Source organism: Anomaloglossus baeobatrachus, chromosome 12, assembly GCF_048569485.1.
Source record: "Anomaloglossus baeobatrachus isolate aAnoBae1 chromosome 12, aAnoBae1.hap1, whole genome shotgun sequence".
Classification (NCBI taxonomy): domain Eukaryota; kingdom Metazoa; phylum Chordata; class Amphibia; order Anura; family Aromobatidae; genus Anomaloglossus; species Anomaloglossus baeobatrachus.
Window position 1 is genome coordinate 36,214,845 of NC_134364.1, and position 23,564 is coordinate 36,238,408.

Below are 23,564 nucleotides of genomic sequence, written 5' to 3' on the forward strand. Positions count from 1 at the left end.
GCTCGGGAGGCGGAGATGTTCTGAAGAATCGAGTCGGAGGACGAGAGCTGAACTCTATCCTGTAACCGTGAGACAAAATGTCTCTCACCCAACGGTCTTTTACTTGTGGCAGCCAGGTGTCGCAAAAGCGGGAGAGCCTGCCACCGACCGAGGATGCGGTGTGAGGAGGCCGTAAGTCATGAGGAAGCCGCCTTAGTAGCGGCACCTCCGGCGGTCTTTTTAGGGCGTGATTTAGACCGCCATGCGTCGGAGTTCCTCTGATCCTTCTGAGGCCTTTTGGACGAGGAGAATTGGGACCTGCCCGCACCCCGAAAGGACCGAAACCTCGACTGTCCCCTCCTCTGTTGGGGTGTTTTTGGTTTGGCCTGGGGTAAGGATGTTTCCTTTCCCTTGGATTGTTTGATGATTTCATCCAATCTCTCACCAAACAAGCGGTCGCCAGAAAATGGCAAACCAGTTAAGCACTTTTTGGAAGCCGAATCTGCCTTCCATTCCCGTAGCCACAAGGCCCTGCGTATTGCCACCGAATTGTCGGCTGCAACCGCTGTACGGCTCGCAGAGTCCAGGACAGCATTAATAGCGTAGGACGCAAATGCCGACGTTTGAGAGGTTATGGACGCCACCTGCGGCGCAGACGTACGTGTGAGTGCGTCAATTTGCGCCTGACCAGCTGAGATAGCTTGGAGTGCCCATACGGCTGCGAATGCTGGAGCAAAAGACGCGCCGATAGCTTCATAGATGGATTTCAACCAGAGCTCCATCTGTCTGTCGGTGGCATCCTTGAGTGAAGCTCCATCTTCCACTGCAACTATGGATCTAGCCGCAAGTCTGGAGATTGGAGGATCCACCTTGGGACACTGAGTCCAGCCCTTGACCACGTCAGGGGGGAAAGGGTAACGTGTATCCTTAAGGCGCTTGGAAAAACGCTTATCTGGACAAGCTGGGTGTTTCTGGACTGTCTCTCTGAAGTCAGAGTGGTCCAGAAACATACTCTTTGTACGCTTGGGAAACCTGAAACGGAATTTCTCCTGCTGAGAAGCTGACTCCTCCACTGGAGGAGCTGAGGGAGAAATATCCAACATTTCATTGATGGACGCAATAAGATCATTCACTATGGCGTCCCCATCAGGAGTATCAAGGTTGAGAGCGGCTTCAGGATCAGAATCCTGATCAGCTACCTCCGCTTCATCATACAGAGAGTCCTCTCGCTGAGACCCTGAACATTGTGATGATGTCGAGGGGATATCATAGCGAGCTCGCTTAATCGGTCTGGGGCTGCGGTCCGTGTCAGAGACCTCACCCTGGGATCCATGAGACACCCCGGGAGGACATTGCTGTTCCAACTGAGGGGGACCAGGGGGCAATGATTCCACAGTGCCCCTGGCTTGAGATGCCGGCCTGGACTGCAAGGCTTCTAATATCTTAGCCATAGTCTCAGAAAGTCTTTCAGTAAAAACTGCAAACTCCGTCCCTGTCACCTGGACAGTGTTAACAGGTGGTTCTCCCTGGGCCACCCTTAGCAGAGGCTCCGGCTGAGAAAGTGCCACAGGGGCCGAGCATTGCACACAATGAGGGTCAGTGGAACCTGCCGGCAGTATAGCCGTACATGCTGCACAGGCAGCATAGTAAGTCTGTGCTTTGGCACCCTTGCTTCTTGTGGACGCCATGCTGTTGTCTCCCCTGAGCAATGCAGGAGGGTATATAGCCAAACTCAACCGTGCACCATACAGTGTAAATTATAGCCTATAATCATATAATCTATAAATACACCTCTGCACAAGTGGGGCCAGCACCTGAGGTGCTGCTTACCGCCTGCGTAAAGCGGTTGTGTGGGCACCAGAAATCTTGCCTGGGTCTCCCTGAGCTTGTCTCTCCTCTCCAGCGTTAGCAGAGCTGAGAGGAATGTCTGCCGGCGTCCTGAGGAGAGGAGGGAGCCGTGGGCGTGACCCAGAAAAGTGCGGGAACTGGTGCCCCACTGTGCAGAGTGAGGGGGGTGGAGTATGCAAAGCATGCTCCAGCCCTCAGTGCTGCCGTCCTGTACAGCGTCCCGCCCTTCCCCTGACTGGCAGGGCTGGGGGCGGGAAGAAAACGAGACTAGGCCGCAAAAGCCGGGGACTCGAGTTATAAGCGCGGCCGCCGTATAAGCGCGGTCGGCGCGGAAGTCCCCGGCGCACTAACAGTCCCAGCCGCGCCGCAGTGATAACCATGGCAGCGGCAGTCAGCGCGGCAGTCCCCCTACACGAACACACTCAGCGACGCTGAAGTGTGTAATGGCACAAACGCAGTCAACGCTGCTGTCCCCGATGGACTAGCACACCCAGCAATGCTGGAGTGTTGCTGTGCGCGGTCCCCACGGGGACACAGAGTACCTCAAAGTAGCAGGGCCATGTCCCTGAACGATACTCGGCTCCTATCCAGCATGGTCCTCAGGAGCTGTGGATGGAGCACGGTCTCCTGTGCCTGGAGACCGAAAGGATCCCACTTCACCCAGAGCCCTAATTGAGGGATGGGGAAGGAAAGCAGCATGTGGGCTCCAGCCTCCGTACCCGCAATGGATACCTCAACCTTAACAACACCGCCGACAAGAGTGGGGTGAGAAGGGAGCATGCTGGGGGCCCTGTTATGGGCCCTCTTTTCTTCCATCCGACATAGTCAGCAGCTGCTGCTGACTAAGCTGTGGAGCTATGCGTGCATGTCTGACCTCCTTCGCACAAAGCATAAAAACTGATGAGCCCGTAGCAGCACGGGGGGTGTATAGGCTGAAGGGGAGGGGCTTTACACTTTTAGTGTAATACTTTGTGTGGCCTCCGGAGGCATAGCTATACACCAATTGTCTGGGTCTCCCAATAAGGAGCGACAAAGAAAAGATGTTTAAAAAAAAAAAAAAAGAAATAACGTTTCGAACACCGTTCTAAGTCTGAACTGGGTGCAAAAACCCTAAAAAAAAGTCACTATCTGCACACCAGTGACAGTGCCAGAGGAATAAATGTAAAGCAGAAACTGCTGTGTGAATACTGACATGAAAAATACAATAGCTATATGTGAAAATAACGTCTGGAACACCATTCTGAGTCTGAATTGGGTGCAAAAACCATAAAACAACTTCACTATATGGAGAGAAGGTATGCACACCAGTGACTATGCAAGGGGACTAAATTAGAGAGGACACACATTAGCTAGGGACCCCAACGTAAGAGAATACTGTGACGAGGTGTTGGGGCTCTGTTGTATTGATCAATTCAATGAAGGGAATTTTGTTTACTTACCGTAAATTCCTTTTCTTCTAGCTCCTATTGGGAGACCCAGACAATTGGGTGTATAGCTTCTGCCTACGGAGGCCACACAAAGTATTACACTTTAAAAAGTGTAACCCCTCCCCTCTGCCTATACACCCTCCCGTGGATCACGGGCTCCTCAGTTTTGGTGCAAAAGCAGGAAGGAGAAAACTTATAAATTGGTCTAGGGTAAATTCAATCCGAAGGATGTTCGGAGAACTGAAAACCATGAACCAAAAGAACAATTCAACATGAACAACATGTGTACACAAAAGAACAACAGCCCGAAGGGAACAGGGGCGGGTGCTGGGTCTCCCAATAGGAGCTAGAAGAAAAGGAATTTACGGTAAGTAAACAAAGAAGGGAATTTTGTTACTTACCGTAAATTCCTTTTCTTCTAGCTCCAATTGGGAGACCCAGACGATTGGGTGTATAGCTACTGCCTCCGGAGGCCACACAAAGCACTACACTAAAAAGTGTAAGGCCCCTCCCCTTCTGGCTATACACCCCCCGTGGGATCACGGGCTGCTCAGTTTTAGTGCTAAAGCAAGAAGGAGGAAAGCCAATAACTGGTTTAAACAAATTCAATCCGAAGTAACATCGGAGAACTGAAACCGTTCAACATGAACAACATGTGTACCCGAAAAAACCAAAAATCCCGAAGGAAACATGGCGGGTGCTGGGTCTCCCAATTGGAGCTAGAAGAAAAGGAATTTACGGTAAGTAACAAAATTCCCTTCTTCTTCGGCGCTCCATTGGGAGACCCAGACGATTGGGACGTCCAAAAGCAATCCCTGGGTGGGTAAATTAATACCTCAAGTTTGAGCTGCAAAACAGCTCTCCCCTACGAGGAGGCAACCGCCGCCTGCAGGACTCTTCTACCTAGGCTGGCGTCCGCCGAAGCGTAGGTATGCACCTGATAATGTTTGGTGAAAGTGTGCAGACTCGACCAGGTAGCTGCCTGGCACACCTGTTGAGCCGTAGCCTGGTGTCGTAATGCCCAGGACGCACCCACGGCTCTGGTAGAATGGGCTTTCAGCCCTGATGGAACCGGCAGCCCAGCAGAACGGTAGGCTTCAAGAATTGGTTCCTTGATCCATCGAGCCAGGGTGGATTTGGAAGCCTGCGATCCTTTGCGCTTACCAGCGACAAGGACAAAGAGTGCATCCGAGCGGCGCAGGGGCGCCGTGCGGGAAATGTAGATTCTGAGTGCTCTCACGAGATCCAACAAATGCAAGTCCTTTTCAAACCGATGAACTGGATGAGGACAAAAGGAAGGTAAGGAGATATCCTGATTGAGATGAAGAAGGGAATTTTGTTACTTACCGTAAATTCCTTTTCTTCTAGCTCTTATTGGGAGACCCAGCCGATTGGGTGTATAGCACTGCCTCCGGAGGCCACACAAAACAATTACACTAAAAAGTGTAAGGCCCCTCCCCTTCTGGCTATACACCCCCAGTGGGATCACTGGCTCACCAGTTTTAGTGCAAAAGCAAGAAGGAGGAAAGCCAATAACTGGTTTAAACAAATTCACTCCGAGTAACATCGGAGAACTGAAAACCGTTCAACATGAACAACATGTGTACCCGCAAACAAACCAAAAATCCCGAAGGACAACAGGGCGGGTGCTGGGTCTCCCAATAAGAGCTAGAAGAAAAGGAATTTACGGTAAGTAACAAAATTCCCTTCTTCTTCGGCGCTCTATTGGGAGACCCAGACGATTGGGACGTCCAAAAGCTGTCCCTGGGTGGGTAAAGAAATACCTCATGTTAGAGCTGCAAGACAGCCCTCCCCTACGGGGAGGCAACTGCCGCCTGCAGGACTCTTCTACCTAGGCTGGCGTCCGCCGAAGCATAGGTATGCACCTGATAATGTTTGGTGAAAGTGTGCAGACTCGACCAGGTAGCTGCCTGGCACACCTGTTGAGCCGTAGCCTGGTGTCGCAATGCCCAGGACGCACCCACGGCTCTGGTAGAATGGGCCTTCAGCCCTGATGGAACCGGAAGCCCCGCAGAACGGTAGGCTTCAAGAATTGGTTCTTTGATCCATCGAGCCAGGGTGGCCTTAGAAGCCTGCGACCCTTTGCGCTTACCAGCGACAAGGACAAAGAGTGCATCCGAACGGCGCAGGGGCGCTGTGCGGGAAATGTAGATTCTGAGTGCTCTCACCAGATCTAACAAATGTAAATCCTTCTCATACCGATGAACTGCATGAGGACAAAACGAAGGCAAAAAGATATCCTGATTAAGATGAAAAGAGGATACCACCTTCGGGAGAAACTCCTGAATGGGGCGCAGCACTACCTTGTCCTGGTGGAAGACCAGGAAGGGAGCCTTGGAAGACAACGCTGCTAGCTCAGACACTCTCCGAAGAGATGTGATCGCTACCAGAAAAGCCACTTTCTGTGATAGTCTAGAAAGTGAAACCTCCTTCAGAGGCTCGAAGGGCGGCTTCTGGAGGGCAACTAGTACCCTGTTCAGATCCCATGGATCTAAAGGCCGCTTGTACGGGGGAACTATATGGCAAACCCCCTGTAGGAACGTGCGCACCTTAGAAAGTCGTGCTAGACGCTTCTGAAAAAAGACGGATAGCGCCGAGACTTGCCCTTTAAGGGAGCCGAGCGACAAACCTTTTTCTAACCCAGATTGGAGGAAAGAAAGAAGGGTAGGTAATGCAAATGGCCAGGGAGACACTCTCTGAGCAGAGCACCAGGATAAGAATATCCTCCACGTTCTGTGGTAGATCTTAGCAGACGTGGGCTTCCTAGCCTGTCTCATGGTGGCAACGACCCCTTGGGATAAGCCTGAAGACGCTAGGATCCAGGACTCAATGGCCACGCAGTCAGGTTGAGGGCCGCAGAATTCCGATGGAAAAACGGCCCTTGGGACAGTAAGTCTGGTCGGTCTGGTAGTGCCCACGGTTGGCCGACCGTGAGATGCCACAGATCCGGATACCACGCCCTCCTCGGCCAGTCTGGAGCGACGAGTATGACGCGGCTGCAGTCGGATCTGATCTTGCGTAGCACTCTGGGCAAGAGTGCCAGAGGTGGAAACACATAAGGGAGCCGGAACTGCGACCAATCTTGCACTAGGGCGTCTGCTGCTAGAGCTCTTTGATCGCGAGACCGTGCCATGAATGTTGGGACCTTGTTGTTGTGCCGGGACGCCATTAGGTCGACGTCCGGCCTTCCCCATCGGCGACAGATTTCCTGAAACACGTCCGGGTGAAGGGACCATTCCCCTGCGTCCATGCCCTGGCGACTGAGGAAGTCTGCTTCCCAGTTTTCTACGCCGGGGATGTGAACTGCGGATATGGTGGAGGCCGTGGCTTCCACCCACATCATAATGCGCCGGACTTCCTGGAAGGCTTGCCGACTGCGAGTCCCTCCTTGGTGATTGATGTATGCCACCGCTGTGGAGTTGTCCGATTGAATTCGGATCTGCTTCCCTTCCAGCCACTGCTGGAAGGCTAGTAGGGCAAGAAACACTGCTCTGATTTCCAGAACATTGATCTGAAGGCTGGACTCCTGCTGAGTCCACGTACCCTGAGCCCTGTGGTGGAGAAACACTGCTCCCCACCCTGACAGACTCGCGTCTGTCGTGACCACCGCCCAGGACGGTGGTAGGAAGGATCTTCCCTGTGATAATGAGGTGGAAAGGAGCCACCACTGCAGAGAGTCCTTGGCCGTCTGGGAAAGGGAGACTTTCCTGTCCAGGGATGTCGACTTCCCGTCCCATTGGCGGAGAATGTCCCATTGAAGTGGACGCAGATGAAACTGCGCAAACGGAACCGCCTCTATTGCCGCCACCATCTTCCCGAGGAAGTGCATGAGGCGTCTTAAGGAGTGCGACTGACTTTGAAGGAGAGCCTGCACCCCTGTCTGTAGTGACCGCTGCTTGCTCAGCGGAAGCTTCACTATCGCTGAGAGAGTATGAAACTCCATGCCAAGATACGTTAGTGATTGGGTCGGTGACAGATTTGACTTTGGGAAGTTGATGATCCACCCGAACGCCTGGAGAGTCTCCAGTGCAAAATTCAGGCTGAGTTGGCATGCCTCCTGAGAGGGTGCCTTGACCAGTAGATCGTCCAAGTAAGGGATCACAGAGTGTCCGTGATAGTGCAAGACTGCTACCACTGCTGCCATGATCTTGGTGAACACCCGAGGGGCTGTCGCCAGACCAAATGGCAGAGCAACGAACTGAAGATGGTCGTCTCCTATCACGAAGCGCAGAAAGCGTTGGTGCTCCGTAGCAATCGGCACGTGGAGATAAGCATCTTTGATGTCTATTGATGCTAGGAAATCTCCTTGGGACATTGAGGCAATGACTGAGCGGAGGGATTCCATCCGGAACCGCCTGGCGTTCACATGCTTGTTGAGCAGTTTTAGGTCCAGAACAGGACGGAAGGAGCCGTCCTTTTTTGGAACCACAAAGAGATTGGAGTAAAATCCTCGCCCCCGTTCCAGAGGGGGGACAGGGATCACGACTCCTTCTGCTCTTAGAGAGTCCACCGCCTGCAGCAGGGCATCTGCTCGGTTGGGGTGTGGGGAGGTTCTGAAGAACCGAAGTGGAGGCCGAGAACTGAACTCGATTCTGTACCCGCGAGACAAAATGTCTGTTACCCACCGGTCTTTGACCTGTGACAGCCAAATGTCGCAAAAGCGTGAGAGCCTGCCACCGACCGAGGATGCGGAGGGAGGAGGCCGAAAGTCATGAGGTAGCCGCCTTGGAAGCGGTTCCTCCATTTGCTTTCCTGGGGCGTGAGTGAGCCCGCCAGGAATCTGAGCTCCCTTGTCCTTTCTGAGTCCCTTTGGACGAGGAGAATTGGGGCTTGCCCGAGCCTCGAAAGGACCGAAACCTCGACTGCCACTTTTTCTGTTGAGGTTTACTTGCTCTGGGCTGTGGCAAGGAAGAGTCCTTACCCTTGGACTGTTTTATGATTTCAGCCAATGGCTCACCAAACAGTCTGTCTCTAGATAATGGCAAGCTGGTTAAGCATTTTTTGGAACCAGCATCTGCTTTCCAGTCCTTTAACCATAAGGCTCTGCGCAAAACCACAGAATTGGCGGCCGCCATAGAGGTACGGCTCGTAGATTCTAGGACAGCATTGATATATATATGGTACCAAGAAAAAAGTACACTAATATATCACTGAGGCAATAGTGGGGCCAGCACTACTGTGCAGCTTACCGCCCGCTTAGGAGCGGTGTGTGGTCGCCAGAAATCCCTCTAGTCTGGGTCTCCCAGAGCCTGCTGCCTTTCCCCAGCCAGATCGCATGTGTAATGGCTGCCGGCGTCCTTGTGGAGAGGGGGGGCGGGCCCTGGGCGTACACCGACGAAGAGCGGGAAGTCTGCTTCCCCTTGTGCCTAGTGAGAGGGCTGGAGCATGTAAATAAAGCTCCAGCCCTCGGCGCTGCCAATTGAGCAGCGTCTCTCCCCTACCCTGATTGACAGGGTGGGGGCGGGAACGAAGCGGCGCTAGGCCGCAGAAGCCGGGGGCTAAAGTTAGAAGCGCCGCCGCCGTAAAAGCGCGGTCGGCGCAAAGCCCCCGGCGCACCACAAGTCGCAGCTGCGCCGCCGCTCCAGGAGCGGTCGGCGCAGTAGTTCCCAACACACAACGTCACTCAGCACAGCTGCAGTGACCTAACCCACAGCGTACAGCGCCACTGTCCCCGGCGCACTACAACGCTCAGCAAGCCCTGAGAGTGTCCGTGCCTGCCGGGGACACAGAGTACCTGAAAGTTGCAGGGCCTTGTCCCTGAACGGCACTCCCGCTCCCAATCCAGCAGGTTCTATGGGTCTGTGGATGGAGCCCGGCCCCAGGGCTTGGGGGCCGGCAAGATCCCACTTCCACAGAGCCCCCAGGGGATGTGGAAGGAAAACAGCATGTGGGCTCCAGCCTCTGTACCAGCAATAGGTACCTCAACCTTACAAGCACCACCGCGGGTGAGAAGGGAGCATGCTGGGGGCCCTATATGGGCCCTCTTTTCTTCCATCCGATAGAGCCAGCAGCTACTGCTGACTACAAACAGTGGAGCTATGCGTGGATGTCTGACCTCCTTCGCACAAAGCAGAAAACTGGTGAGCCAGTGATCCCACTGGGGGTGTATAGCCAGAAGGGGAGGGGCCTTACACTTTTTAGTGTAATTGCTTTGTGTGGCCTCCGGAGGCAGTGCTATACACCCAATCGGCTGGGTCTCCCAATAGAGCGCCGAAGAAAAGAGGATACCACCTTAGGGAGAAACTCCTGAACGGGGCGCAGCACTACCTTGTCCTGGTGAAAAACCAGGAAGGGAGCTTTGGATGACAGCGCTGCCAGCTCGGATACCCTCCGAAGAGACGTGACCGCTACCAGAAAGGCCACTTTCTGTGAGAGTCGAGAAAGTGAAACATCCCTCAGAGGCTCGAAGGGCGGCTTCTGGAGAGCAACTAGTACCCTGTTCAGATCCCATGGATCTAACGGCCGTTTGTACGGAGGGACGATGTGACAAACCCCCTGCAGGAACGTGCGTACCTGAGGAAGTCGTGCTAGACGCTTTTGAAAAAATACCGATAGCGCTGAGACTTGCCCTTTAAGGGATCCGAGTGATAAGCCTTTTTCCAAACCAGATTGCAGGAAGGAAAGAAAAGTAGGCAATGCAAATGGCCAGGGGGACACTCCCTGTGCCGAGCACCAGGATAAGAAAATCTTCCACGTTCTGTGGTAGATCTTAGCAGACGTGGGCTTCCTAGCCTGTCTCATGGTGGCCACGACCCCTTGGGATAATCCTGAAGATGCTAGTATCCAGGACTCAATGGCCACACAGTCAGGTTCAGGGCCGTAGAATTCAGATGGAAAAACGGCCCTTGTGACAGTAAGTCTGGCCGGTCTGGTAGCGCCCACGGTTGGCCGACCGTGAGATGCCACAGATCCGGATACCACGACCTTCTCGGCCAGTCTGGGGCGACGAGCAGGACGCGGCGGCACTCGGACCTGATCTTGCGTAGCACTCTGGGCAAGAGTGCCAGAGGGGGAAACACATAGGGCAGCTGGAACTGCGACCAATCTTGCACTAGGGCGTCTGCCGCCAGAGCTCTGTGATCGCGAGACCGTGCCATGAAAATTGGGACCTTGTTGTTGTGCCGGGACGCCATTAGGTCGACATCCGGCCTTCCCCAGCGGCGACAGATTTCCTGAAACACGTCCGGGTGAAGGGACCATTCCCCTGCGTCCATACCCTGGCGACTGAGGAAGTCCGCTTCCCAGTTTTCTACGCCGGGGATGTGAACTGCGGAGATGGTGGAGGCCGTGGCTTCCACCCACATCAGAATCCGCCGGACTTCCTGGAAGGCTTGCCGACTGCGTGTCCCGCCTTGGTGGTTGATGTATGCCACCGCTGTGGAGTTGTCCGACTGAATTCGGATCTGCTTTCCTTCCAGCCACTGCTGGAAGGCTTGTAGGGCAAGATACACTGCCCTGATTTCCAGAACATTGATCTGAAGGGTGGACTCCTGCTGAGTCCACGTACCCTGAGCCCTGTGGTGGAGAAAAACTGCTCCCCACCCTGACAGACTCGCGTCTGTCGTGACCACCGCCCAGGATGGGGGTAGGAAGGACCTTCCCTGTGATAATGAGGTGGGAAGAAGCCACCATTGAAGAGAGTCCTTGGCCGTCTGGGAAAGGGAGACTTTCCTGTCTAAGGACGTGGACTTCCCGTCCCATTGGCGGAGAATGTCCCATTGAAGCGGGCGCAGATGAAACTGCGCAAACGGGACTGCCTCCATTGCTGCCACCATCTTCCCTAGGAAGTGCATGAGGCGTCTTAAGGGGTGCGACTGGCCTTGAAGGAGAGAGTGCACCCCTGTCTGTAGTGAACGCTGCTTGTCCATCGGAAGCTTCACTATCGCTGAGAGAGTATGAAACTCCATGCCAAGATATGTTAGTGATTGGGTCGGTGACAGATTTGACTTTGAAAAGTTGATGATCCACCCGAAAGTCTGGAGAGTCTCCAGCGCAACGTTCAGGCTGTGTTGGCATGCCTCTTGAGAGGGTGCCTTGACAAGTAGATCGTCCAAGTAAGGGATCACCGAGTGTCCCTGAGAGTGCAAGACTGCTACCACTGCTGCCATGACCTTGGTGAAAACCCGTGGGGCTGTCGCCAGGCCAAATGGCAGAGCTACGAACTGGAGATGTTCGTCTCCTATAACGAAGCGTAGAAAACGCTGGTGCTCTGGAGCAATCGGCACGTGGAGATAAGCATCTTTGATGTCTATTGATGCTAGGAAATCTCCTTGAGACATCGAGGCAATGACGGAGCGGAGAGATTCCATCCGGAACCGCCTGGTTTTCACGAGCTTGTTGAGCAGTTTTAGGTCCAGAACAGGACGGAAAGAGCCGTCCTTTTTTGGCACCACAAACAGATTGGAGTAAAAACCTTGACCTCGTTCCTGAAGAGGAACAGGGATCACCACTCCTTCTGCCCTTAGAGAGCACACCGCCTGCAGAAGAGCATCGGCTCGGTCGGGATGTGGGGAAGTTCTGAAGAACCGAGGCGGAGGACGAGAACTGAACTCTATCCGGTACCCGTGAGACAAAATGTCTGTTACCCACCGGTCTTTGACCTGTGGCAGCCAAATGCCGCAAAAGCGGGAGAGCCTGCCGCCGACCGAGGATGCGGAGAGAGGAGGCCGAAAGTCATGAGGCAGCCGGCTTGGAAGTGGTTCCTCCGGCTGCTTTCTTTGGGCGTGAGTGAGTCCGCCAGGAATCTGAGCTCCTCTGCTCCTTCTGAGTCCTTTTGGACGAGGAGAATTGGGCCCTGCCCGAACCTCGAAAGGACCGAAACCTCGACTGTCCCTTCCACTGTTGAGGTTTGCTTGATCTGGGCTGGGGTAAGGAAGAGTCCTTACCCTTGGACTGTTTAATGATTTCCGCCAATTGCTCACCAAACAGTCTGTCTTGAGATAATGGCAAACTGGTTAAGCATTTTTTGGAAGCAGAATCTGCTTTCCATTCCTTTAACCATAAGGCTCTGCGTAAAACCACAGAGTTGGCGGACGCCATTGACGTACGGCTGGTAGAGTCCAAGACCGCATTGATAGCGTAAGTCGCAAACGCAGACATTTGCGAGGTCAAGGACGCCACTTGCGGCACTGATGGACGTATGACAGAGTCCACCTGCGCCAGACCAGCTGAAATAGCTTGGAGTGCCCACACGGCTGCGAATGCTGGAGCAAACGACGCGCCGATAGCTTCATAGACAGATTTCAACCAAAGGTCCATCTGTCTGTCATTGGCATCTTTAAGTGAAGCCCCATCTTCCACTGCAACTATGGATCTAGCCGCAAGCCTGGAGATTGGGGGGTCCACCTTTGGACACTGGGTCCAGCAGTTGACCACGTCAGGGGGAAAGGGATAACGTGTATCCTTAAGACGTTTGGAGAAACGCTTATCTGGATAAGCATGGTGTTTCTGGACTGCTTCTCTGAAGTCAGCGTGGTCCAGGAAAGTACTCAATTTACGTTTGGGATACCTGAAATGGAATTTCTCCTGCTGTGCTGCTGCCTCCTCCGCTGGAGGAGAAATATCCAGCAGTCTATTGATGGCCGCTATAAGATCATTCACCATGGCGTCACCATCAGGGGTATCCATGTTGAGAGCAGTCTCAGGATTAGACTCCTGATCACCTAGCTCTGTCTCATTATACAGAGAATCCTCTCGCTGAGACCCTGACCAGCGTGATGACGCCGAGGGTCTCTCCCAGCGAGCTCGCTTAGGCTGCCTGGGACTGTCGTCCGAGTCAGAGCCTTCAGCCTGTGAAGTCTGGGACCCCCTTGGAGCACGGATTAGTTCCAACTGAGGGGGACCGGGGAACATTGAATCAGCAGTACCCATGGTCTGAGTGACCGGCCTGGACTGCAAAGTTTCTAGAATTTTTGTCATAGTCACAGACATCTTATCAGCAAAAACTGCAAACTCTGTCCCCGTCACCGGGGCAGGGTTCACAGGCGTCTCTGCCTGGGCCACTACTAGCATAGACTCCGGCTGACGAAGTGGCACAGGGACCGAACATTGCACACAATGGGGGTCAGTGGAACCTGCCGGTAGATCAGCCCCACATGCGGTACAGGCAGCATATGAAGCCCGTGCCTTGGCACCCTTGCTTTTTGCGGATGACATGCTGTTGTCTCCTCAGAGCAATATAGGGGTATAAACCAAGAAGCGACCGTACAGTGCAATATATAGGTACAGACAAAAGTACACAAAACAACACTGTGGCACTAGTGGGGTCAGCACCTAGGTGCTGCTTACCGCCCGCTTAACAGCGGGTGTGTGGTCGCCAGAATCCCTTGTCTGGGTCTCCCAGGGCTATGTCCGTTCTCCAGCTCAGACTGCGTGCAGGAATGGCTGCCGGCGTCCTGTGAAGAGGGGCGGGCCGTGGGCGTGCTGCAGACAAAGAGCGGGAAACTGGCGTCCCACTGTGCCCAGTGAGAGGGCTGGAGTATGTAAATAAGACTCCAGCCCTCGGCGCTGACTATTGTACAGCGTCTCTCCCCTTCCCTGACTGACAGGGCTGGGGGCGGGAACGAAGCGTAACTAGGCCGCAGAAGCCGGGGACTAGATTTATAAGCGCTGCCGTCGTAAAAGCACGGTCGGCGCGAAGTCCCCGGCGCACCACAAGTCTCAGCCGCGCCGCAGTCACCATGGCGGCCGGCGCGGTAGTTCCCCACACATAAACTCACTCAGCAAAGCTGCAGTGAGTATAACCCAAGCGCGCAGCGCTACTGTCCCCGGCGCACTAGAACACCCAGCAACTCTGGAGTGTGTCTGTGCCTGTCTGTACGGGGACACAGAGTACCTGAATGTTGCAGGGCCTTGTCCCTGACGGTACCCAGCTCCGTATCCAGCAGGATCTCCGGGTCTGTGGATGGAGCCCGGCCTCAGAGTCAGGAGGCCGGTAAGATCCCACTTCACCAGAGCCCTTCAGGGGGATGGGGAAGGAAAACAGCATGTGGGCTCCAGCCTCCGTACCCGCAATGGGCACCTCAACCTTAACAAACACCGCCGACAAAAGTGGGGTGAGAAGGGAGCATGCTGGGGGCCCTAGTATGGGCCCTCTTTTCTTCCATCCGACATAGTCAGCAGCTACTGCTGACTAAACCGTGGAGCTATGCGTGGATGTCTGACCTCCTTCGCACAAAGCAGAAAACTGGTGAGCCCGTGATCCCACGGGGGGTGTATAGCCAGAAGGGGAGGGGCCTTACACTTTTTAGTGTAGTGCTTTGTGTGGCCTCCGGAGGCAGTAGCTATACACCCAATCGTCTGGGTCTCCCAATGGAGCGCCGAAGAAATTCCCTTCTTCTTTGTCGCTCCATTGGGAGACCCAGACAATTGGGACGTCCAAAAGCAGTCCCTGGGTGGGTAAAAGAATACCTTAATAAAAAGAGCCGAAACGGCCCCCTCTTACAGGTGGGCAACCGCCGCCTGAAGGACTCGCCTACCTAGACTGGCGTCTGCCGAAGCATAGGTATGCACTTGATAGTGTTTCGTGAAAGTGTGCAGACTAGACCACGTAGCTGCCTGACACACCTGCTGAGCCGTAGCCCGGTGCCGCAATGCCCAGGACGCACCCACGGCTCTGGTAGAATGGGCTTTCAGCCCTGAAGGAAGCGGAAGCCCAGAAGAACGGTAGGCTTCGAGAATCGGTTCCTTGATCCACCGAGCCAAGGTTGACTTGGAAGCCTGCGAACCCTTACGCTGGCCAGCGACAAGGACAAAGAGCGCATCTGAACGACGCAGGGGCGCCGTGCGAGACACGTAGAGTCGGAGTGCTCTCACCAGATCTAAGGAGTGCAAATCCTTTTCACATTGGTGAATTGGATTAGGGCAAAATGAAGGCAAGGAGATATCCTGATTGAGATGAAAAGGAGATACCACCTTAGGGAGAAATTCCGGGACAGGACGCAGAACCACCTTATCCTGGTGAAACACCAGGAAGGGGGCTTTGCATGACAGCGCTGCAAGCTCAGACACTCTCCGGAGTGATGTAACTGCCACTAGAAAGGCCACCTTCTGCGAAAGACGTGATAAAGAGACATCCCGCAGCGGCTTGAAAGGTGGTTTCTGAAGAGCCGTTAGCACCCTGTTAAGATCCCAGGGTTCCAGCGGACGCTTGTAAGGTGGGACTATGTGGCAAACTTCCTGCAGGAACGTGCGGACCTGCGGAAGCCTGGCTAGGCGCTTTTGAAAAAATACGGAGAGCGCCGATACTTGGCCCTTGAGAGAGCCGAGTGACAAACCCTTGTCCATTCCGGATTGAAGGAATGAAAGAAAAGTGGGTAAGGCAAACGGCCATGGAGGAAAACCGTTATCAGAGCACCAGGATAAGAAGATTTGCCAAGACCTGTAATAGATCTTGGCGGACGTTGGTTTCCTGGCCTGTCTCATGGTGGCAATGACATCCTGAGATAACCCTGAAGACGCTAGGAGCCAGGACTCAATGGCCACACAGTCAGGTTGAGGGCCCCAGAATTCAGATGGAAAAACGGGCCTTGTGACAGCAAGTCTGGGCGGTCTGGAAGCGCCCACGGTTGACCCACCGTGAGATGCCACAGATCCGGGTACCACGACCGCCTCGGCCAGTCTGGAGCGACGAGAATGGCGCGACGGCAGTCGGACCTGATCTTGAGTAACACTCTGGGCAGCATCGCCAGAGGAGGAAACACATAAGGCAGTCGAAACTGCGACCAATCCTGAACTAACGCGTCCGCCGCCAGAGCTCTGTGATCCTGAGACCGAGCCATGAATGCCGGGACTTTGTTGTTGTGCCGTGACGCCATGAGATCGACGTCCGGCGTTCCCCAGCGGCGACAGATCTCTCGAAACACTTCTGGGTGTAGAGACCATTCCCCCGCATCCATGCCCTGACGACTGAGAAAATCTGCTTCCCAGTTTTCTACGCCCGGGATGTGAACTGCGGAGATGGTGGAGGCTGTGGCTTCCACCCACTGCAGAATCCGCCGGACTTCCTGGAAGGCATGACGACTGCGAGTGCCGCCTTGGTGGTTGATGTATGCGACGGCAGTGGCGTTGTCCGACTGGATCCGGATCTGCCTGCCCTCCAGCCACCGATGAAAAGCCAATAGGGCTAGATACACTGCCCTTATCTCCAGAACATTGATCTGAAGGGAAGACTATCGGAGTCCAGGTTCCCTGAGCCCTGTGGTGGAGAAAAACCGCTCCCCACCCTGACAGGCTCGCGTCCGTGGTGACCACAGCCCAGGTTGGGGGTAGGAAGGATTTTCCCTGCGATAGAGAATTGGGAAGGAGCCACCACTGAAGAGACGTCTTGGTTGTAAGGGAAAGAGAGACATTCCTGTCGAGGGAAGCCGACCTCCTGTCCCATTTGTGGAGAATGTCCCATTGGAGTGGCCGCAGATGGAATTGCGCGAACGGCACTGCCTCCATCGCTGCCACCATCTTCCCCAGGAAGTGCATGAGGCGCCTCAAGGGGTGTGACTGACCCCGAAGAAGAGATTGCACCCCTGCCTGCAGAGAAAGCTGTTTGTCCCGCGGTAGCTTGACTACCGCTGACTGTGTATGAAACTCCATCCCGAGGTAAGTCAGTGATTGGGTCGGTGTCAACTTGGATTTCGGGAAGTTGATGATCCACCCGAACTGCTGGAGAGTCGCCAGAGCGACGGTAAGGCTGTGTTGACACGCCACCCGAGAAGGGGCCCTGACTAGGAGATCGTCTAAGTAGGGAATCACCGAGTGGCCCTGAGAGTGTAGGACCGCCACAACGGATGCCATGACTTTGGTGAAAACCCGTGGGGCTGTCGCCAGGCCGAAAGGCAATGCCACGAACTGAAGGTGTTCGTCCCCGATGGCGAAACGCAATAAGCGTTGATGTTCGGGTGCGATCGGCACGTGGAGATAAGCATCCTTGATTTCGATCGATGCTAGGAAGTCTCCTTGTGACATCGAGGCGATGACCGAGCGGAGAGATTCCATCCGAAACCGTCTGGTTCTCACATGTCTGTTGAGTAGTTTGAGGTCCAGAACGGGACGGAATGATCCGTCCTTTTTTGGCACCACGAACAAGTTGGAGTAAAAGCCGCAACCACGTTCCTGAGGGGGAACGGGGATCACAACTCCTTCTGTCTTCAGAGCGTCCACTGCCTGAAAAAGTGCGTCGGCCCGAGCGGGGGGCGGAGAGGTTCTGAAGAAACGAGCCGGAGGACGAGAGCTGAACTCTATCCTGTAACCATGAGACAGAATGTCTCTCACCCATCGGTCTTGAACATGTGGCCACCAGGCGTCGCCAAAGCGGGAGAGCCTGCCACCAACCAAGGATGCGGCTCGGGGATGCCGAGAGTCATGAGGAGGCCGCCTTGGAGGCAGTGCCTCCTGCGGCCTTTTGGGGGCGTGACTTGGACCGCCACGCATAGGAGTTCCTCTGGCCTTTCTCCGGCCTGCTGGACGAAGAGGATTGGGGCTTGGCGGAGGGACGAAAGGACCGAAACCTCGATTGTATTTTCCGTTGCTGAGGTCTCTTAGGTTTGGACTGGGGTAAGGAGGAGTCCTTTCCCTTGGATTCCTTAATAATCTCATCCAATCGTTCGCCAAACAAGCGGTCGCCAGAAAACGGCAAACCGGTTAAGAACCTCTTGGAGGCCGAGTCTGCCTTCCATTCGCGCAGCCACATGGCCCTGCGGACTGCCACAGAGTTAGCGGATGCTACAGCTGTACGGCTAGCAGAGTCTAGGACTGCGTTCATGGCGTAGGAAGAAAAAGCTGACGCTTGAGAAGTCAAAGACGCAACTTGCGGAGCAGAATTACGTGTGACAGCATTAATCTCAGCCAGACAAGCCGAGATAGCTTGGAGTGCCCACACGGCTGCAAAGGCCGGGGCAAAAGACGCGCCCGTGGCTTCATAGATGGACTTCACCAGGAGCTCTATCTGCCTGTCAGTGGCATCCTTTAGCGATGAGCCATCTGCAACCGATACCACAGATCTAGCCGCCAATCTAGAGACTGGAGGATCCACCTTGGGACATTGAGCCCAACCCTTAACGACTTCAGAGGGGAAGGGATAACGTGTGTCAGTGAGGCGCTTAGTAAAGCGCTTGTCCGGAACCGCTCTGGGCTTCTGGACAGCATCTCTGAAGTTAGAGTGATCGAAAAACGCACTACGTGTACGTTTGGGGAACCGAAACTGGTGTTTCTCTTGCTGAGACGCCGACTCCTCTACAGTAGGAGGCGGGGGAGAGAGATCCAACACCTGGTTGATGGACGAGATAAGATCATTCACTAAGGCGTCCCCTTCAGGTGTATCAAGGTTGAGGGCGACGTCAGAGTCAGAGCCCTGAGCTGCGACGTCCGCCTCGTCCTCCAGCGAGTCCTCAAGCTGGGAACCCGAGCAGCGTGAAGAAGTCGGGGAAGATTCCCAGCGAGCCCGCTTAGCCTGTCTAGGACTGTGGTCCGGGCAGGAGTCCTCCACGTGAGACCTAGGGCCCAACCTGGGAGCGCGCTGCGGTGCGGACCGAGAGGGGCCTGGAGGCGACGATCCAACAGGGGCCGGGGCCTGTATAAGGACCGGTCTGGACTGCAAAGCTTCTAGCAGCTTGGCAGACCATTTGTCCATAGACTGAGCCATGGATTGTGAAAGTGACTCAGAGAGTTTCTCAGCAAAAGAGTTGAACTCTGTCCCTGCCGCCTGGACAGGGGGAGCAAGGGGGTCTACATGAGCCGAGGGGCCCACTAGTGACCGAGGCTCCGGCTGAGCAAGCGAAACAGGGGTCGAGCATTGCTCATAGTGAGGGTAGGTGGAACCCGCAGGTAACATAGCCCCACAAGAGGTACAGGCCGCAAAAAAACCCTGTGCCTTAACAGATTTGCTCCTTGTGGACGACATGCTGTTGTCTCCTAGGAGAATGATCACTGAGGGTATATGGGCAAAAAAAGGGTATACAGCCCGACCGAACAGAAATATATATATAAATACGTATCTATTCCGGCACCCTAGGGGGACCAGCACCGGGTGACCGGTGTGGCTTACCGACCGCTAAAAAGCGGAGTGTGTGTCCTCCAGATTCCCTGCCTTAGGTCCCCCGGAGCTGCAGAGCTCTTCACTGAGAATCCTCCACCGGCAGAATGCCAAAAAATGGCTGCCTGAGCTCTCAGGGGAGGAGTGGAGCCGTGGGCGGCGCCAGGAAAGTGCGGGAATCTGGGGTCCCCACAGTGATCAGTGAGGGGGGAGGAAACATACAGGATGCTCCGGCCCTCACATCCGACGTCAGGTCGGCAGTCCCGCCCTTACCCCTGACAGGCAGGCCCGGGGGCGGGATTTTTGCTACTAGGCCGCGATGAAGCCGGGGACTAAATTTGAGACCGCGCCCGACAAGCAGGCATGGTCGGCGCGGAAGTCCGCCGGCCTTCTCAATTCAGCAGCTGCTGCAGCATCCGGGAAGAAGGCGCTCCCTGCACAGTCCCCATGGGGACACAGAGTACCTTAGAGTTGCAGGGCCCGGTCCCTGAGGATGAATAGACTCCGGTCCAACAGATTCCCACAGGGGCTGCGGAGGGAGCACGGTCCCAGTAAATGGATGACCGCTCAGGATCCCACTTCTCCCAGAGCCACTAAGGGATGGTGAAGGAGACGGCATGAGGCTCTGGCCTTTGTACCTGCAATGGGTACCTCAACCTTAACAACACCGCTGACGTAGTGGGGTGAGAAGGGAACATGCCGGAGGCCCCGTGGGGGCCCTCTTTTCTTCCAACAGATATAACTAAAATGAGAATGCATGAGTGGATGTGTGCCTCCTTCCACACAAAGCATAAAACTGAGGAGCCCGTGATCCACGGGAGGGTGTATAGGCAGAGGGGAGGGGTTACACTTTTTAAAGTGTAATACTTTGTGTGGCCTCCGGAGGCAGAAGCTATACACCCAATTGTCTGGGTCTCCCAATGGAGCGACAAAGAAAGCTAAATTTCTCTTTATTCTTTAGTTCATGGCAGTAATGCAAATTCCATTGTCATATTTTCATTCTTACATATAGCTATTGTATTTTTCAGGCCAGTATTCACACAGCAGTTTTTGCTTTTCATATATTCCCCTTGCACAGTCGCTGGTGTGCATACCTTCTCTCTATATCTCAGCAAAGGAACATTTTTTGTTATCCAATTTTGGAACTTTTTATTCCAAGATCTATGGATTAAAACGTCCTTTGTTCATGGGACAACCACTTTAAGGGATGCTGCAAGGAAAAATGCTCTAAAAAGTGAGATGAACCTAATTATGTCAGTTTGGCCTTCGAATGTGATCGTGGTCCTCCAGTCTCCTTTCCCCTCCCTGCAATAGATGATGACAGGGAGAAAAGCATAGGCCAGTTAAATATGTACTTTTTGTTTTCAGGGAGAATAAGCTGCTGCCAAATATGTTTGGCAGTGGCCTATTCCGCTGCCTTCACTGAGAACACATGAAGACCCCGGTACAACCAAATGCTCATGAGTAAAGGAGGAGTCGGGCGAGAGAGTGAATAGCAGTATGGCCGACAGTCATCTCATATGTATGGGTGAACACATTATCATCAATAAACCGGAATAAAACGCTCACCATTGCATCGTACAGAATGTTGTACACTTGCACGAGTTTATCTTCTGGCATACCACAATGGAGTAAGATGGCTTTCAATAAAGAAGTGTGGTTTATGTAAATACTGTAATTTCTCTCCTAGAAAATGAATAATCTTTGTTAGGATTCACCCAAAGAGCGAGCATGAAACATCATAATCGACATATTCTCTACGCAAATGCTCTTATATAGATTTAGGGGCTTATAGCCTGATTCCTGTGATGTAAAACTTACCCCAATCATTGTTTTAACAGCAGGAGATCATCATTACAGGACTAGGTGACTCGGGTCTTCTAGTCAACGACTTCGTATAGCCCTGCCCCCACCACTTATTATATGAAAAGCTGCTAAACAGTGTACTCAGCAGCCAATCAGTGGTGAGGGCAGGGTTATACAGAGCTCAGCAATTTCCGCTCTGAAGCAAATAAAACAGTGATTGTATCAAAACGACAGTATGAAGACCAGTAAGTGATAAATTGCTGGAATCAGGATCTCAGCCCCTACAACATGCTGTTCTCAGATTAAATATCAAAACGTTGGTGACAAATTCCTTCTAATGTCCCATATACTAACATTTCAGACCATCACAAAAAGGTTCCTTGCTCAAGACCAAGTTCTAATTTAAAGGAAGTGAGAGGCAGCCAAGTGTGATGTCAGACCATTCAAGACTGTTTACATCAGTGTTGTCTGCGTACTAGGAAACCTGCAAGGTACCGAACCACACTACCAGGCACAGGCGTCATCTACACTGGACGAGGGACCAGTGTACCTCAATGCTGATCACTGATGAAAGTCAGGAGGAGAAATTATGGCCATCAATGATGTTGGAGATGTCAAGGAGAGCACTGTGCATCAGCTACTGTTGTCACCAGAAAAGCCTTTGGTGGTGATGTTACAGTGTGTGCAGCTGTGTCTAGTCAGTACAGAACGCCCTACACTGTGTGAAAGGTACAGTGACAGCCCCTACTACTGGAATAACATTAATGCAGTCATTGTGCCTCAGCATAAAGAACACTGATCTAATGTCACCTTCATAGATGACAATGCTCCAGCTCATCGGGGGTCGCATCATTAGGGAGCAGGTGCTGGAGCCTGGGGAGCCTCAAATGGAGCGGCTGCACTTTCTCCAGACCTGAATCCTATAGAAAACCTATGGGATGAGCCAAGTCACGTGTAGAGGCCGTAACTCTGTACCCCAGAACCTCAATGACCTGAAGGACATCCTTCAAGAAGAGTGGGATGCCACGCCTCCGCAGACAATAACTCCACTTGTGACCAGGAGGCGTCGTTATCAGCTGTAATTGATGCTCAAGGCCACATGACAAGTTGACAGGGCTGCCAACTGTTTTCTTAAATATAAAGGGGAGCCGTAGTAATGCAATAGGTGGCCTCTATAGACTTTTAGCAATCATTTTAACACGTACAGTACAGCACATACAAATAGAGGTAATGTCTCCAATGCCACACAGTCATGTCACGGGGGTCGCCAACAGACTGACATAATGGAGATCCTACCTTTTGATGACCCTTATATTTGCAGTGGTTGCTACTGACCGTGGAAACTAAGATGTTAAACAGCAAGGATCAGAATTTTCTCCAGTCTTGGCTGCTGCAGAATAATGTTAGCTGCTCTAGTTTTACCTCAAATGTGTGCGGTTTTGCAATAATCATATATGTCCACGTGATTTTTGCCGGCAAACCAGATCAGACATATCTGAGTATTTCTAAACTGTGCCAATATGTGGTCAAGATGGCGTACCATCAGTTAAGTGCCACTCACATCAGCGGTATTTTGCTGCAGGGCTGGATCCAGTACAAATGCGCTCCAGCTCAATTCACCGCCAATGGAATCGCGGCAAGATGCGGCCGCGTGTGACGCACACAACCGCATGTGACCGCATCCTGCCGCAACTCCATTGGAGCTGAATTGAGCTGAAACACATTTGTACCGGATCCAGCCTTGCGGCAAAATATCGCTGATGTGAGCGTCACCTCACATATCAACTGTGGCAACATCGGTATTATTTTTAGCATTTTCCGAATATAAATCCCCATAGAGGTCAACTTGTGGAGGTCCTCTGAGCTATAACTTGTTTGTTCAAACGTAATAAAAAGTAGGATTTTTGTGTACTCACCGTAAAATCTCTTTCTCTGAGTCTTCATTGGGGGACACAGGACCATGGGTTATGCTGCTGTCACTAGGAGGCTGACACTAAGTAAACATAAAAAAGTTAGCTCCTCCCTAGCAGCATACACCCCGAGCCGGAGGCGGGCTCAGATCAGTTGGTGCACAAGCAGTAGGAGGAGTACCAGAATCACCATACATAAACACAAGTTGTAACTAAAACAATGCAGCCGTGCAAACAAGAGGTCTATGAACATAAGACCACTGAAAAAATAGCCAGCAAATGCAATTGAATCAACCAAAAAACCAAGCAGGGTGGGTGCTGTGTCCCCCAATGAAAACTCAGAGAAAGAGATTTTACGGTGAGTACACAAAAATCCTACTTTCTCTATCGTTTCATTGGGGGACACAGGACCATGGGACGTCCAAAAGCAGTCCCTGGGTGGGAATACCGAAAAACCCGCAGAGGAAGAAAAACAACAACCTCCCTCGGCGGGCTTGCACTATAATTGAATGCTGCCACCCTATTACAGGTGTGCAACTGCTGCCTGCA

The 23,564-nt window shown here is 53.2% G+C and overlaps 1 protein-coding gene across 1 annotated transcript in view; it reads right to left on the bottom strand.

Annotated features, from left to right (window-relative positions):
- EIF2AK4 (eukaryotic translation initiation factor 2 alpha kinase 4) overlaps window positions 1–23,564 on the bottom strand; it is a 231,835-nt gene that overhangs the window by 51,077 nt on the left and 157,194 nt on the right. Inside the window, exon 26 of the mRNA XM_075330727.1 lies at window positions 20,869–20,985. Coding sequence (XP_075186842.1) covers window positions 20,869–20,985 — 117 coding nt within the window. The remainder of the gene's footprint in view (window positions 1–20,868; window positions 20,986–23,564) is intronic.